Source organism: Lagopus leucura, unplaced genomic scaffold (genome assembly GCF_019238085.1).
Source record: "Lagopus leucura isolate 7727_CA_CO unplaced genomic scaffold, USGS_WTPT01 Super-Scaffold_73, whole genome shotgun sequence".
In the NCBI taxonomy this organism is placed as follows: domain Eukaryota; kingdom Metazoa; phylum Chordata; class Aves; order Galliformes; family Phasianidae; genus Lagopus; species Lagopus leucura.
In genome coordinates, this window is record NW_024962252.1 from 78,408,665 (window position 1) to 78,424,625 (window position 15,961).

At 38.9% G+C, this 15,961-nt stretch overlaps 2 protein-coding genes across 5 annotated transcripts in view; both read right to left on the bottom strand.

The window, feature by feature from the left end:
* DYNC2LI1 (dynein cytoplasmic 2 light intermediate chain 1) overlaps window positions 1–6,236 on the bottom strand; it is a 19,522-nt gene extending 13,286 nt beyond the window's left edge. For all 4 annotated transcript variants that reach the window (XM_042876768.1, XM_042876761.1, XM_042876775.1 and 1 more), the window contains exons 1-6: window positions 6,171–6,236; window positions 5,812–5,929; window positions 4,870–4,904; window positions 4,249–4,318; window positions 3,273–3,361; window positions 1,266–1,452 (exon numbers count right to left, since the gene is read on the bottom strand). In XM_042876768.1, the coding sequence (XP_042732702.1) occupies window positions 1,266–1,452; window positions 3,273–3,361; window positions 4,249–4,318; window positions 4,870–4,904; window positions 5,812–5,929; window positions 6,171–6,184 (513 nt within the window). In that variant the 5' untranslated portion in view covers window positions 6,185–6,236. The remainder of the gene's footprint in view (window positions 1–1,265; window positions 1,453–3,272; window positions 3,362–4,248; window positions 4,319–4,869; window positions 4,905–5,811; window positions 5,930–6,170) is intronic.
* Window positions 6,237–11,061: 4,825 nt separating this feature from the next.
* Window positions 11,062–15,961, bottom strand: part of PLEKHH2 (pleckstrin homology, MyTH4 and FERM domain containing H2) — a 52,253-nt gene continuing 47,353 nt past the window's right edge. The window contains exons 27-30 of the mRNA XM_042894603.1: window positions 15,825–15,954; window positions 14,946–15,032; window positions 13,237–13,374; window positions 11,062–12,170 (exon numbers count right to left, since the gene is read on the bottom strand). Of these exons, the coding sequence (XP_042750537.1) occupies window positions 11,988–12,170; window positions 13,237–13,374; window positions 14,946–15,032; window positions 15,825–15,954 (538 nt within the window). The 3' untranslated portion in view covers window positions 11,062–11,987. The remainder of the gene's footprint in view (window positions 12,171–13,236; window positions 13,375–14,945; window positions 15,033–15,824; window positions 15,955–15,961) is intronic.

The following is a 15,961-nucleotide window of genomic DNA, read 5'->3' on the forward strand; positions in this document are numbered from 1 at the left end:
ACAATCATTTATCCAGAATAATGGAATATAACAAATCTTCCAAAATAGCAAAACAAACAAAAAACTCTAATCTCAGATTCCTAGCAATCCTGATTATCTTAAAAATGCTTAGCTATAAAAGAGCAAATAGTTAAACTGTAAGTGATGATATTTCCTCCCACAAAACTGACACAGAAAGTTTAATGAGAGCCCAGTAGTAACAGAACATTTTGTTTGTGTCTGTTGCTTATGATAATGAAAACAGAATGGAAGTTTTAGAAGGTGTAACTGTGTTTCCTGCAGGGTAACAAATCTTCTAAACCATTAGAGGCATTTTCCTTATTCTTATTGAAAAATGTTAGCAGTTTTCCAGTTGCTAAGCCCTTTTCAAAGCTTGACATTGCAGTCATGATTTGTTGCCAACTGTGCTTGTAGGCACAGTTTTTCTTTTTGTGAAATACCTTCTTAAAAATTAAAAGTGGAAATTATTATCCAGCAGAACTCAGACTCCATAACTCTCTTTATATTGCTCTCAACAAAAATGGAGAAGTTGCTTACCTAGCTCAAAAACTGAAAAGTATTTACTACATTGCAGCATTTTAGAAGTTACAGCAACTAGATTTATGTGCCAAGTCTTTGAACTGTTAAACACTTATTTATCCATTATATATACACAACATTTGCAGAGGTTTCATGCACAATGATTTTTCATTTCTATTGCGCATAATCTAGTTTGGCTTTTCCAGAGATTTAGTTAGCAATTATGTTTAAAGGACTGATGTTAACATTTCTGAAACTTTATAATTTAATTAGTTGTCAGATTATCAAAAGGCATTGAGTTTGTGATAGACATTTAAATAAATGCAAAGTATATAGTCATGTTGATGGCTGTTATAACTATATTCTTTGCTTAAATTTGTACCTTCAGCTAGTCTCTTGCTAGATGACTTTTGTACATTCTAGTTTTCATCTTCATTTTAAAAAGATGAGGGGGGAAAAAAAAGCAAACTGCTACTCTAAAACTATTTCTTTTGATAGGTGTAACATGCCATAACAATCACATTAGATATCTAACAAAAAGATATAAGAAACCTTCTTTCCTTGTTTCTGCTCTTATTGAATTTTTATTAAATTGCTATAATTTTCCAGTGAACAGGTTCATCTACATCAAATGGATTTTCAGTCATGCAGAAAAATCTAAAAGAGTTGTTTATCATTTTGAAAAGCATTATCTTTAACTGTATAAAGGCCCGTGACATCTGGAGAAAATATTAGAAGTAACTTACTGGATGATCCCTCTGTAGATTGTTCTGCATCTTCTGCTTAATTTCAGCAGCTGCTTCAGGATCTGCCTTTTCCAGTTTGGCTAAAATTTTATTCACGTGGTTTCTGGTGGCCTGCAGAAGATTCTCCATAGTCATCCAGAGTTCATTAGGTTTGGATAGATCCAATACGAGAACTACTGCAAATGACCTATTAAAAAAAGGCATTATCTGCTCAGATCCTCAGTGCGTGAGACAAACAGCCTTTTCCTTCACTACCATAAGTGTGGTACAAAGGCTGAAAGCAACAAATATGAAAATACAAAGGCTGAAATAGAATTGAATGTGACAGCAAAGAGAGATGGCTTTTAAGTGTGCCCCGAGCACTGAAGAAACCTCTCCATTGTCTCTTCTTCTATTGCTTCAGTAACTTTCCATCAGAAGTTTTAGGGGATTTTATGTCTCTGACTTTCTTCCTGGAGGCATTGTTTCCAAGCACGTCATCTCTGAACTCTACACTCCCGGCAGAAGCAAAGTTAGTAAACGGACAGAATCTTTATCAAACACAAACGCATTAGAAATTTCTATACTTTCATATTTCTTTGTCAGATTGCGTAGAAAAAGCTGGTTAAAGGAATGATCTGTCTGATGGATGGTGCCATTTACCAGGAACCTCAAATGAGTATATCAGAAAGTCTTCTGAAAGACAAATGGAAGAAGTCAGAGCACTCAAAGCACAAAACTACCAGGCTCCCAAGACTCCAAAAGCATTAGATTGTAAATGTGAAGGGAACATCACAAACACCACAAATTGACTAGATTTAGTCTTTTTTTTTTCCCATGTTCCATCATGACATGAAAAAGGGGATTCCAGACCACAGTGGTTATCAGGAATACAACAAAGAAAAACGAACATCCAATTTCACCTTCAAATGCTGTGGAAAAAATGTGATGAAAATTCTCTTGATGCAACTACAGTTCATGGAACTTTTACATAAGAAAATTGCTTGAGTACAGATGGATGAGAAAACTAGTGAAAAGCTTGAGACAGCAGAATTTTTGAGTAGTATGTTGAAGTTAACACAGATGATCTTGAAGAATAGTGTTGCTCTCTCATAAAACAATCTTAAAATTATCCTCATGAGAAGATTCCTTCTCATGAGCTTCTGAGGTGGAGCTCAGTTAAGTTCATTCAAATATTTGAAAAACAGGTGAATTTCCCCCAAGCCCATTCAGCACCAGGGTTTCTGGAAGTGTTTTTCTTCCATGTTAGTCCCTCACTAAACAACAGCATTATCTCAATAGTCAGAGCAGTAGCAATGTATGTAACAGAAATTATCTTTCCCATTATTGTTATTTTTCATAGAAGTTAAAGCTGATTACCAAAGAAATACAACAATGCATCATAACACAAAGGTAAAACACATCTTTGATCAGCACATTATTACTTCCCTGTGTTCATTCTCTTCTCTTGTAATCAATTGAACAATTTTAGTTCCTTTCCGAAACATCATCTATCACATCTGACCTTGTTCTTATCAGATGGTTACTTCACTTCCTAATAACCCAGTATCCACTTTTATTTGTAATTTTTTTGTCTCATCTTTCACCTTAAAATGCTGCTCCTCGCAGAGATAGTTCCTGTGTCTGCATACAAAAGCAGGGAACCAAATTTTTTTCTCTGCATCCCAAGTTGTTTTTTCTGCTTATTCAACAAGCATAAAAAGAGACTACGTCTTTTCTTTTTCTGCATTCCTTGTTCCATCTACTTAAGGCCAACCCATTTCCTTCATGTTATTTCTTTCTCTTGTTCTTAGAGACTGCTAAGAACTTGTCTTATTAGGAAAGGATTGTGAAAAGGAAGTTCAAAGCAGAGTACTGATGGTATTACCATGATTTTTTACAAAAAAAAATTCTCAAATATATTATCTAATATTTTGAAAGAATTTTCTCTAACAAGCAGTCTAGAGATTTACTTATGCTTGACAGGCAGCTGAAATTAACTTTGGAATTTTAATATTCATCATTTACCTTACGTTGTTGACGGTGATTGGTATTCGAATCAGTTCCAGTAACGAGGTTCCACCACCTATTTCCCAAAAATGAGCTATATCTTTGGGCTGCAAAATAGATTATGTTAGAAATGCACGCATTCATGAAAAGAGAGAGTGCTGGTTCTGATACACTGAGTTTTTGTGCAAGTGAATCAGAACAATATATATATATATATATAAATATATATATATATATATATATATATATATATATATATATATCAGCTTTTCATCCTTCTTTTTATTTACTGCACCTCAAGAGTAATGGTCTCAACTGAAAAAGTGATCCATCTTTACATTGGAACTTAGCTTCCACAGAAAGTTTCAAGTGATTTTTATCTCTCAGATTTTCTACTCCATGCTTCAGTAACAGCAACAACAACAGCAACTGCCTGCAGCAACTTGTTTCTGCTGGACAGTGCTGTGCAGTGATCAGAATGGGTTCAATATTCCCACAATCAGCAGAGCAAAGTTAGTGATACTGACACATAAACCAAAACTTAATTATGATTTAATCTCATCTACGATGAATATGTCTCTCATAAATCCAGTTGTAAATATCTTCATTGGTTTATACTCATTTCACACTTTAAAGAAAAAGTTCAAGGCATGCATCCTGTGCATCTTCCCTCCTTGGGAAGATAAAAATCACTCAAACATGACAAACAGGGTAGATTTCATAAATGAAACCCATTTCTTTGTGTTATACTTTGGTCTTTGATCTACTGCATTCTAGTGATAGGGAAAAATACATTTAAGATTAAAAAATTTTTAATAAAATGATGATCAAAAAAACCTTCTTTTTTCCTCCACAAATAATAAAGTAAAAACCTCCAAGCTAAGAATAACTACATATTACTGTATATATGTGCATGTGTGTGTGTGTGTGTGTGTGTGTAAAATAAACTACAAAACTACAAGCATAAACAAAACTGAACTTTCTGGGTACTCACTGCATTGTGTCTCCTTGCCCTTCTCCCGAAGGTATATTCTAAAACTAACGTTGGCTTTGGAATCTCTTCCCTATCCAAAGAAAAATAATTTCATTGACAAGATGCTCTAAATAAGTAAAGTTAATTCTACTTTTGTTATATTTATCAATCAGTTCAGAATTTAGCTTACAAACAGCAGTACGAAGAAGACACTTTAATACAGCAGTGTCTTTCTTCTACCAAAGAAGAAGAAAGAACAGCACCAATCTGAACATACAGCCATTTTAAGCACTCATATTGGAGAAAAGTACCAAAGGGGTCAGACAACACATAGTAGTGAAGGGAAGTAAATTCAATCTGCAAGCGATCAACTGGACACAAAAGACAATACCTGTATACTGGATTATGAATTATCACACAACATAACTAGTCCTGTAAAATTCTAAAAAATACACTGCAACAAAATAAAAAGGCTTATATCTCATTATCAAACCCCAGAGAGCAATCAACTAGATTACATGACTACCTCTACTAGTTAGATACATTTTAAACAATTCTCTTTTACTTCCAATTGTTCCTTATAATGTCCTTTATTATGATCAGCCTTTAGGTACCCACAGTTGAAAAATACTTAACACATACCTCTCAAGACACCTCAGTATGATAGTGGTCTTCCCCTGGAAATGAAAAACAAAGAACTCCTCTGCTGTAACATTATTAAGGCATAAGCTTTTATCACTAAATGAAACTAATTGATGTAATATTCCTATTATGAGGCACCTGAAAAGCGTAAAGTCATGTAATTGTTTGTAACTTTGTGATGGAAAACTAAATGCCAACTTTCTATCAGAATCAAGTTACACTGCTGTTCTAACTGCTAGTTAGAGGCTGTACAGATATCAATCCTTCTAAAATTAAAATTCTATTCTGAAAAGTAAATAATACTAACAGATGTCAGCTACAGAGTTACTAATCACCAAACCTCACAGGACAATGTAAAGGACAATGTTAGTAGTAAAGAAGTAAAACGACCTGGGTCATATGAATCCTAGAGTAACCTAATGCTTTTGGTTGGAAGGGAGATGAAGCCCATGCATTTCCAGCCCCCAGCTGTGAGTAGGGCTGCCCCCAGCTCAGCTGCCCAGGGCCCATCTAACCTGGCCTTGAGTGCCTGCAGGGATGGGGCACCACAGCTTCTCCTGGCAGCTGTGCCAATGCCTCATCGTCCTCTCAGTGAAAAATTTCCTTTCTTTCAGTTTAAAACCGTTCCCCCTCATCCTATCAGTATCTACCCACATAAAAAGTCACTCTCCCTCCTGTTTCTGGAACCACCACCTTGCAGCCTGTTATGATGTGTGCTCAGACCTGCCTGGTACAGACACAGTGCCCAGCAAGATGCCAGTGCCTGTAATCACAGCAAGGCTGGTATAAATGCACTTGAGTCTGTCTGTTCCCAGTTAGCTTTTCACAAGGGGAAACTTGACAGCCTCTCATTTCCAGAAGAACTGAGTGAACACCACACTTGTCAGATCTCTTCCCCAACAGCACCTGCGCTCAAAGAACGCACCCGATGACCACCATTACCCCGTTTTTGCTTCCCATAAACAACACTGATTTTTCCCAAACTTCCACGCGCTCGCCATCGTCGCCGGAGTGTTCTCTCTTCTCCACTTCGTCTCTAGCAATATCCCACAGAGTATCGCTGCTCGGGAAAACAGAACGGGCGCGCCGTTAGAGAAGAACAACCCGCCGCCCGGCAGGAGGAGGGCAGCCCCCTCCCCGCTTCCCCCACGCCACGTTACACCGCAGAGGCCGAATCTGCCTTTTTACAGCCATCTCCCCGCCCGCCGGCCCCGTGCCCGCACGGCGGCCATGCCGTGCCCCAAAGAGGCGGGGAAGGCCCGAAGACCCCTTCGCCAAGCTCCGGCGGGCCTCCCGCTCACCCGGCCTTGGGCATCGCCGCTGTCCGCCCGGGCCCGGCTGCCTGTCGCCATGGGAACGGCGCGGGGCGCCCCGGGAGCTGTAGTTCCGCGGGGAGAGGCGGAAGGAGGCGGAGGCAGCTCTCAGCCGTGCTCCGGTCCGGCCTCCCTCAGCCCTTCTTATAGGGGCTGGGCGGCACAGGGAAGTTTCTGCCCTTCTCGGGGTTGTGGGGTTGCTTGCTGGTTCCTGACACTTCGTTTTCGGGGCTACAGAGCGTGGCGAAGTGCCTTGTGGAAGTGAGTGCGGCTGGTGAGAGCAGGCTGAGGTGGTGGAATCACTGGGTGGTTTGCAGGTGGTGGTGTGAGCTCTTGTTTTAAAGCGGCACGCTGCTTCATCCGCGAGGTCAGGGACGGGCGAGCTGTAAATGCTGGGACTTGTTAACAGAACCGTACAGGATCCTGAGTTGAAGAGATCCACAAAGGTCACGGAGTCCAACTTCTGTCTCCACGCAGCACCGTACGAACGAAATTCACTTCCTATGTCTGAGAGAATTGTCCAAATGCTCCTTGAGCCGCAGTCCCTCCCCTCAGCTCCATGCCGTTCCCTCGGGCCCTGAGCAGAACTCAGTGCTGCCCTCCGCTCCCTGTGAGGAGCTGCAGCCGCCATGAGCTTCCTCTCAGCTCCTCTAGGCTGGATCTGGCTGCGTCTCGTACTCCTCGTCCTCCAGGTACTTCATGTCTTTGCAACCCCCCTTTAGACCCACTCTAAGAGCATTATGTCCTTCTTACACTATATCACACAAACCCGCACCCTGTGCCCAAGGGGAGGCAGTGCAGAGCAGGACGACCCTTCCCCTCGCATGGTGGTAGCAGTGCTGGGCCTGTGGCACCCCAGGGAGCAGCTGGCCCTTTGGGTTGTCAGGGCACACTGCTGGCTTGCATTCAACTTGCTGTTATGCAAAACTCCTAGATTCCCTTCTGCGGGGCTGATCTCCAGCCTCTCAGCCCCTAGTCTGTATATGCCCAGGGCTGCCCCGTCCCAGATGCAGAATCCAGTGTTGCTCATGGAAAATTCCTTGCAGTTGGTGATTGCCCAGCTCTCCAATCTCTCAAAATCTCACTTCAAGGCATCTCTGCCCTCGAGGGAGTCAACAGCTCCCCCCCAGTTTAGAGCTGTCTGCAAATGTACTTGGTATACCCTCAAGTCCTGGATCCAAGTCATGGACAAAAGCATTGAAGAGAACTGGCGCCAGAATGGCCGTTGTTTTCTAGTTTAATATTTTACTTCAGCCTTAGGCATTGTCTGTTAATAAACTCAGCTGCTGTGAAACTGTGGAATGACCTCATCTTATGAGTGGGAGGTAGGAAGGAGGTAAACCTGAGCAGACAAGTCACGAGTTTGGGCAGTCAGGGAAGTGACCCACAGTCCAAAAGAGCAACAGGAGCTGGCCTTCTGTATCTGAGTAGCTGCTTTGTGTCTTGAGAGAGCTGAGGTAGAAAAACCAAGCTTAAACAATCTCTTACCTACTGTTTTGATTGAAATTTGTAAATAGGCCTCACATGTAATGATTAAGTCTACTTAATCATCTTTCAATCTTAAAATGAATCTTTCAATCTTAAGTTACTTAAGAAGTAACTGCTTCATCCTTCCACATATGTTTATGTTGCAAGAGACAGGTCTCATGTAATATTTGCTCTTTGAAAACATTTTTTCTCCATTGTGACTTCCATAGTCAGACAGTTTCAGTTCCAGAAGTCTTAATCTGATTATGTTCCCTTGTCTCAATTCACTTCCTGCTTTTTACATGACTCTTCTAAGGCATTTGCTAACCTCTACAGAAACCATGGTATTGTTAAAGGAGCTTCTGGATTTTCATTACTTAGTGTTGTACCGCAGCATGTCTTCCTGATGCCTTTCTAAACACGTTTCTTCCGTAATTTTCATTTCCACGACACATTTCTGGTATCTCGCTATATGAAGCTAGTGCTTGACCTACAATTGGCAGATAAAAGGGGTAAAAGCCCTGCCAAAGAAAACAAAACTGATGTGGGAATGGCTCCTGGAACTGTGATCTCATTATATATAACTGCAACAACAGGAATATAACACTAAAAACCAAAGTATGTTTATAATTATTCGCTCCATGGCAGAATGGCGAAAAAACTGGAAAATGCTCCAGTACAAATCTGAGCTGAGGGCAAAGTAAAGGGTTCACACTTAATAAGCTCTGCTGAAGTCCAGTCTGGAAACGAATTTGGAGTTTTCAGTACTTTAAGTTTCTTCTTACTCTATTTCATTTCCTTTACTGCCCTAAGAAACTGGAAAATAATAATTTTTTCTTTCTAATTCTTTATCACTGAATTACTAATCACCTTAGTTAATTTTAACTCAACCTAATGGATCTCAGTGAAGCTGTATGGGCTGTTAAATCTTTACCTAAAAGTTTAACATATTAATTCCTTTATGCAAGGATGGTTTTCTTCCTTCAGGACCTAATGTGTAAAACCTATAATAGTTCGAGAAATAATATCAGCTCTAAGTATTTACCAGAATTCCTTTGTTGATAAATATATATTTTAAATTTAAATATCTATTAAAAATTAATAAGAAAATATTAATTTTGTGGACTGCATTGCTTTAGAAATGAGTGGTTTGCTTACTAGTACTGCCACACAAAAATTGAAAAGGCAAACTTAGAAATTCATATTGTATTCCAAATGCTATTTTCATATCAATGTTTTATACAGTTACCATTGACTGACCTCTCAGTCGTTATAGACCTCAGATGCATTGAACATCCCCATACAGATTTTTGTAACTGAGTGCTAGCTCAAAGCAAGCACAAACTGCCCTGAAGTTAGTGATGGAAGGTGAAGTCTCCTTCTATGTGCCAACATATTAATCTCATCCTGAATTATGTCTTTACAACCTAGGTTCTTCAGCATCAGTCCCAGAGGCCGCTGCTCATTTCACGGCTCACATGGTATCATTGCTGCTGAAGATTAGAAGGTAAGAAAGCTCTAACTTCCTGCCTGAGCTTTAGTCGTGCATTGGGTGGCATGGTGTGAATTATTTTGATGGATGATTCAAGGTTTGTGCTGAGATGTGAATCACTCATGAGGCTCAAGCTGGTGAGGGAGGCAGAATAGATTAACTCTTTGCCTGAAATTGTTTTTGCTGACTTACATTGTGTGGTATCTTCTTAGTAGGTCTGGGACTAGAGTAGCTTGCAGCAAGCTCCCCAGAGACTTGCACTACTCTGCAAGTTAAGCTGTTGAAGTGTGCTCATCTGTGTAAGAGATTGTCCTTGCGGATGTAGTTAACTTTAGGGGGAGTGTTTGCTTGATTAGCTGATGTTAATGAAAATCCTGGAGGACACTTCATTGCTTGGTGTTGTATGGTCATGTCATGATTCTGAGTGTATTCATTTCATGAAAATTACACAGCATTTGTGGTAACGTGATTATATGGGATTAAGGCTGGCATGTCCTGTGCTGCATCCTTATCTTCAAATTGGAGAGAGGGGATTTGAAGGCTGGACTATTGGATGAAGGATTGGTTGGGTGCTTGTAGACAGAGTTGTTGTCAATGGCTTTGTACCCATGAGGTGGCTGGTCATGAGTGGTGTCCCTCAGAGGTCTATCTTGGAATCAATACTCTTCAGCATCTTTATCAGTGACATACAGTGGGATTGAGTGTACCCTCTGCAAGTTTGCTGATGGCACCCAGCTGAGCAGTGCAGTTGGCACAATAGAAGGGAGGGACACTATCCAGATAGACGTGTGAGGTGAGAACACATGAGAATCTAATGAGGTTTAACATGGCCAGCTGCAAGGTGTTGGTTGCACTTGGATTGAGGCAATCCCAGCTATGAGTACAGACTGGGAGAAGAGCTCTTTGAGAGCTGGGGATTCTCAACAGCCTGATTTAATGATTGGCAATCCTACCCAAGGCAAGGGTGTTGTAACTTGATGATCTTTAAGGCCCCCTCCAACATAAACCATTCTATGACTTACAATAAAGTCAGTCATAGTAATTACTGGAGGTGGAAGTTGCTGCCAGACATGGAAACTACAGCATGGATTGCTTCTGGAAGTCTGATTTAGGAATACATTGCAGTAGCAAGAGCTTAACACTAAAAGACAAAGCAGTGTCAGGAGCTGCTGCTGACTCTGCCTCTCTGTAATTTTCAGTAGAAAGCACTGAGCCATAAAATGGTGGTAGAATCCTGCAGACTGAACTTGTGGCAGGATTTTGAGAGCTTTCAAAGGGAATGGATTTATCAAGTCAGCCTGCCAACTTGGCCTTCCAGTCTTTAATACTCTGTTCTTTTTGTATTCTGTATCTCCCATCTGTTCTATTTCATTTCTTCAGGAAGATAATCCCTACCTTCCACTGAGAGCAAACAGCTGAAAACCACTTCTTTTTCAATCTGTATATGTGTATATACATACATATATATGTGAAATTTTAAAATGTCATAAAACAAAGGAGTTTTTCAAACATGAGATATTAATATTCATCATTATGAAGTTGCTGCAGTTCAAAGTAATCAGCTGTTTAATCATCCTTGATTATCAGCATGAACAGAAGTGGAAATTGTGAAATGTAATCAAAATGTTTGACTAGCCTTTCTGTGGCTGGACCTAAATTATCTACTAGAGTATTCTGCTGCTGATCTATTTCAGAGCCTGCAGAAGTGTTTCTTTGCGTGGAAACTGTAAGATTTGGAATTAAAATTGTCATTTTTGTATCCTTGACCCTACACAGCACTGAGGCTTGTGGCTGAAAAGGGGAACCAGGAAGTACTCCAAAGCCCAAAGTGCAGATATAGCATTTTACCTTTGGTGTGTGAGAACATTGTGTTATAATACAAGCTGTATAGAAACAAATGAAAAACAAGTAGTACACCTTTTATAAAATATTATTCCGAGTCAATGTATATACATTATAGACATGGCACTTTACATGTCACATATGTCTCCAAGCACAACAATTCAAGCTGTCTTTCTGTGTTATTCCTGTGTTTTGAGTTGAGTCATTCTTGCATCTGGATTATATTATTTATTTCTGTATTAAAGAAGAAATCAGATAGACGATCTTGTTTGACAAAACTATACTAAGCCCAGTGCCTTTCCAATTTAGAATTTTCCAAAAGGCTGGAGCTGAGAGGGATTATTTAGAAATTTTTCAGGTCAAGAGGAAGATTTGCCACGTGGAATAGCTGTATAAAAAGCTTAAAAGTATACTGGGAGAATACTCTTCTGATCTGTAATAGTTACATGATGTGTTTATAAGTTTTTAAAGGAGAAATAATTACATAAAGTAAACAATTTGTTATTTTTTTTTGTCCCATGGTGATAGTACTGCAAATATGAAGTGGAAATGGAAAATATTCTATTTGACATTTTTCAATAAAACAAAGCCCTTTTCAAAGTGAAGGTTATACAATTCCTATATATATATTTTTAAACGTAGATGAATTGTTGAAGACAGTTTGTTCCCTGAGAAAATACCTAAACGATTACTAAAATATATAAAGACTTGTTCCCAAGGCCATCTTTCCATAACACTATTGACAGACAGTTTTTTGTCACCAATAGGGACAAGCCATCCCCAGCAAGTCAGAATTCTTAACTTGGCTCATCTTCATCATTCCAGTTCAGGCCAGGGCTTTAATTAGAGGGTTTCTCTTGCTGTGTACCGCTGAAGTAGAAGTAAACCTGTCTGCCTTTCTTTTGCTTATAGACCTGCTTCTGTGATATGTCTTTACATCAGAAAGTTTACTATTGGTGTAGAAACCACATAACAGGGATGTATTATGACAATATGTAACACTTTCATAACAAAGTTGGGCATTTAGTCGGTCTGTTGTTGATGAGAAGTGGCTGACTTTCCATTTCCTTGAGCTTCTGTCCACTCTGAGGTGTCAGTAATGCCGGTGCAGAGAGGTGATGAGCGGCTCCTTTTTGCTGATGAAAGTTGTTAATATAGCTGGCAATCAGTAGAGTGATCTCAAGAATCTATAACAGGAACATACAAATCTCTTTGAAAAATACATTGATGTGTTTTGACTGCTGAAAAAATAGCTAACTTTCTTGCTAGTGACAATCACCATCAGCTGGAAAAGTACTTCGTCAATCATCCAAGCTAATGACGGGGAGCTTTCTTCTATCACAGCTTGCCAATAATGTAACGCTATTCTCATCACGCTGAAGACTTTGTCTTCTTCAGTCTTAAATGATTCAAACAGATGGCTTACTCAACTGAGAGGTTTTGAAGCCCAACAGATGATGCCCTTACAAAAAACTTTCATGATGTGTTCCCTCAATTTTCCTAGAAAGTACCTAGAACTCAAGGACTCAAGATACAGAGTAGACTAAAGGAATGAAGACTTCTGGGAAGTCTTTATTTTTCCTTCACAGTCCACCAATCTTGCTTTTAAGGGCACAGTCTGAGAGAAGCTTTAAATAATGCTTTACTCTGCCTTTTTGTATGAAGAGTCATGATTTTATCCAATTTTATACGTGAAATTCATATTTGGAACAGTCTGAAATAAAATAACAGCAAAAGATAGGGTTGTTGTTGTTGTTGTTGTAATACAGTCAGTCTTACCAGTGACTGAGAGAATCTGGACTGAAGAACTTTGAAAAGTTCCTTCACTGAAGTCAGAAATAGTCCAGGATTTTAAAGAAGTGACAGATCTTTCAGATGTTGTGTTCTGCAATTCCACTCCAGAATGGAAATACAGCTTCTTAAATATGATCTGTGCTGCTCCATCAGCCAGATTACTTTTTAGGTCCTGCATGTACTTACTGCCCTTAGTAGCCTTCCATGTCCTTACATGAAAAGTTTGGAATGCTATCTAAAGGGACATAAAGCATATCTAAAGGGAAAGCACAGTAATGTCGCTGTTACTTCTTATATTACTGATTATTTCTCCCTCTAAAAGATATCTGCCAAAAGTCAGTGTGAGAACACCAGGAATAAAGAAAATGCTTCATCTTTTACATCGGTTAAGGATTACCCACTTCAGAAATAGTAGAAAAGTGGCAGATGGTGGAAAACTATACCAGGTAATATACCAACCTTGGGTTTTGTCATGGCAAAAAGCAGTTTTTCAGTTGTTTTGTCCTTTGTCTGAGCATCATTAACAACCAACATAAAATCATCTTGATAGCCTCCAAAAGTCATCAGGCTCTTGTATGTGTATGTAACTGTTAATCGCTTAAAAAAGAAACCCGAAAGCTATAAGCAGGTCAATGCAAGAAAAACACATCAGGACAAGTTACTGTCTTACAAACATCATTATATGTGGATTTTTCAAAATGTTGTCGTTTCCCTCTTCTGAATCCAAATTCTATTCCAAATTAACTAGATTAAAGATATTATAAGCAGCTTTCAACTTGAATCTAATTCAATTCATGTAACTCTTGACTAACTTAGAGAAGTTCTCCATGGGGATTCCATTTGAAAATGAAATAGTGTCTCAGTAAGTTAAATGGTAGGGTATTTGGCATCTAATGTTATTAACTCCAGGATTTCTTATTGTGCAGTGATGTAGTTTACAGAAACACAAATTAATGTAGCTTCTGTTTTGTGTTTCTTTTTTTCCCTTCATCTCTGATGGCACATGGGTGCACTTCAAAGCTCCTCCTCTTTGCCCAGTGGGGCTCTTACTGTTCAGTGTTCAGCACCACACGAGTGGCCTTTGAGTCTTCAGTTAGCATGTGGTTTACTGTTAAAACCCCTATTAATATGCCTCAGATACTCAAAAATTAATCATAAGACAACACCTGTGAAATAACTGTTTCAGTTACGAAAAACAGTTTCTGATACCCTTGATACTTATTGCAGAAAGTCAGGATGCTGCCTGGAAACCGAGCATTTCTTTAATGGAGGGCAGGGACTGCCTACATTGTAAACAGGCAGTGTTCTGCAGGAATCCTGTACGTAGCACTGTGGGTAGACAAACTGGTGTTTATAGGGCTTTCTTCAGTCTCATGCAACGTTCATTCTCGTACTACTCATACTTCTACAGCTACTGCATAGTTTTGCTTTCTTTGCTGTCTCATCTTCTGTTCTACTATTTTTTTTTTAACTGCAAAGAAACATAATGGAAAGGCCCATATCAATACAATTAGGAATCTGAGATTTTAATTTTCTGATATTTAATATTAGTACTTGCTAATAGCGACATGCTGTTCAATTTCTTTGCAGGACATAAATCAAAGCAGGGATTTTCTCAGGTGCTGCCTTTTTAATGCTGATTACCAGGAGTTGTTTTCTGTGAAAACTTTTATCACAAATCAAAGAAAAATCAGAGCCTAAAATGACATAATTAAATAAGACTGGGTTATATCACCTACTATTAAACAAAAATAATACAATGAACATAACAATCTTTTTAAGTAACAGCACTTAACAGTAACAACAGAGTGAATGCATTATGAATTATAATGGAAAATAAAGTCTTCAGGAAAAGAAAATTAATGTTATTCTAAGAACTGTAACTGTAGATGTCCTGACATCTGAACAATTAAAATATTAACATTTCATTAAAAGATATAAAAACTGTCTGATAAACAAAAATAAATTCTGTGCAAAGAAATCATTACTTATTTCTATTATTAATACGACTTTAATGATAACATTAAAGCCTTTAGAAAGGAATGAATTTCTGCTTTAAGACAAAGACTAGATAACGGCATGGAAGACTGATGCCATCTTTTGTGTACTATTCTGCTGAATCTCCCTCTCTGCTCAGTATTTAAAAAAAAAAAAAAAAGGTCCCTTACCATAGTGCTGTAATCAAGGATGCTTATGCCATCTTCATGTACAGCAAACCATATGAAGGACTTCTCAAGTGAGGATGTTGCTAGAGGCTATAAAAAGAAATGTTCTTCATTACTACTTCAAAATGATACTATGTAAATCACTGTCAAGGATCAGCTAACACAGAGCTCCCTTCACACTGGGAGGTAGCAGCAAAGGCATGCAGTAGGCCAGTGGAAGAGCTAAGAACTCAGCCTAATACTCGTGAAGCTTCCCTCAATACTTCATCCAATAAAATGTACAGCCTCATCAGCAAATTTTACTTTTAAGTTTGACATTTTGTTCACTAGCACATACTTGTGTGTGCAAAGAACGGAGTGCTGGTAAATAATTTAAACACGTGTGTGTGTATATATATATATATATGGATTGCCTAGTAAGACATAAGAGAGAAGTAACCCTTGTACTTAGCACAGTTGTTCTTTGAACAAGGAGAATTAAGATATGAATGGTTTAAGAGAGAGGCCAGCACAGAAGGGAGTGCTTTAAATGGCCTTAATGACGTTCACATTTCTGCCACATTCTGCTTTCCTAACCAGTTAATGGTGGCTTTTCAATACTCAGTTATCAGGCAAAAAAGGTGTGAAACAAAGTCTTTTTCCAGCTAAGATATGAAAAAAGATACAACCTTGATTAATAATCTAGAACAAGCAGTGAGTTTATTGGGAAGGTATTACATTTTACTTAGTGCTGTGATTATTTAATTTCACCACAACAAATGAGTGACTGGGGAAGAGATTAAATCAGCACATGTATCACACTCATTTCCAACACAAGAGGTTCTAAAAAACTCTGCAAATTGCACCGAAGTAACACCACTCAAATTCCATGAAGTTTCTTACTTTTGCTGCAAACAACTTAGCACCAAAGAACGACCATTTTCTGGCTATGGTGAGATAAATGCGCACGCAGTCTGCGGCGCTGTGCCCCCGGAGAGCCATCCATCTTGTAGACAATCGCTGACAAAGCTGTCTGTTGA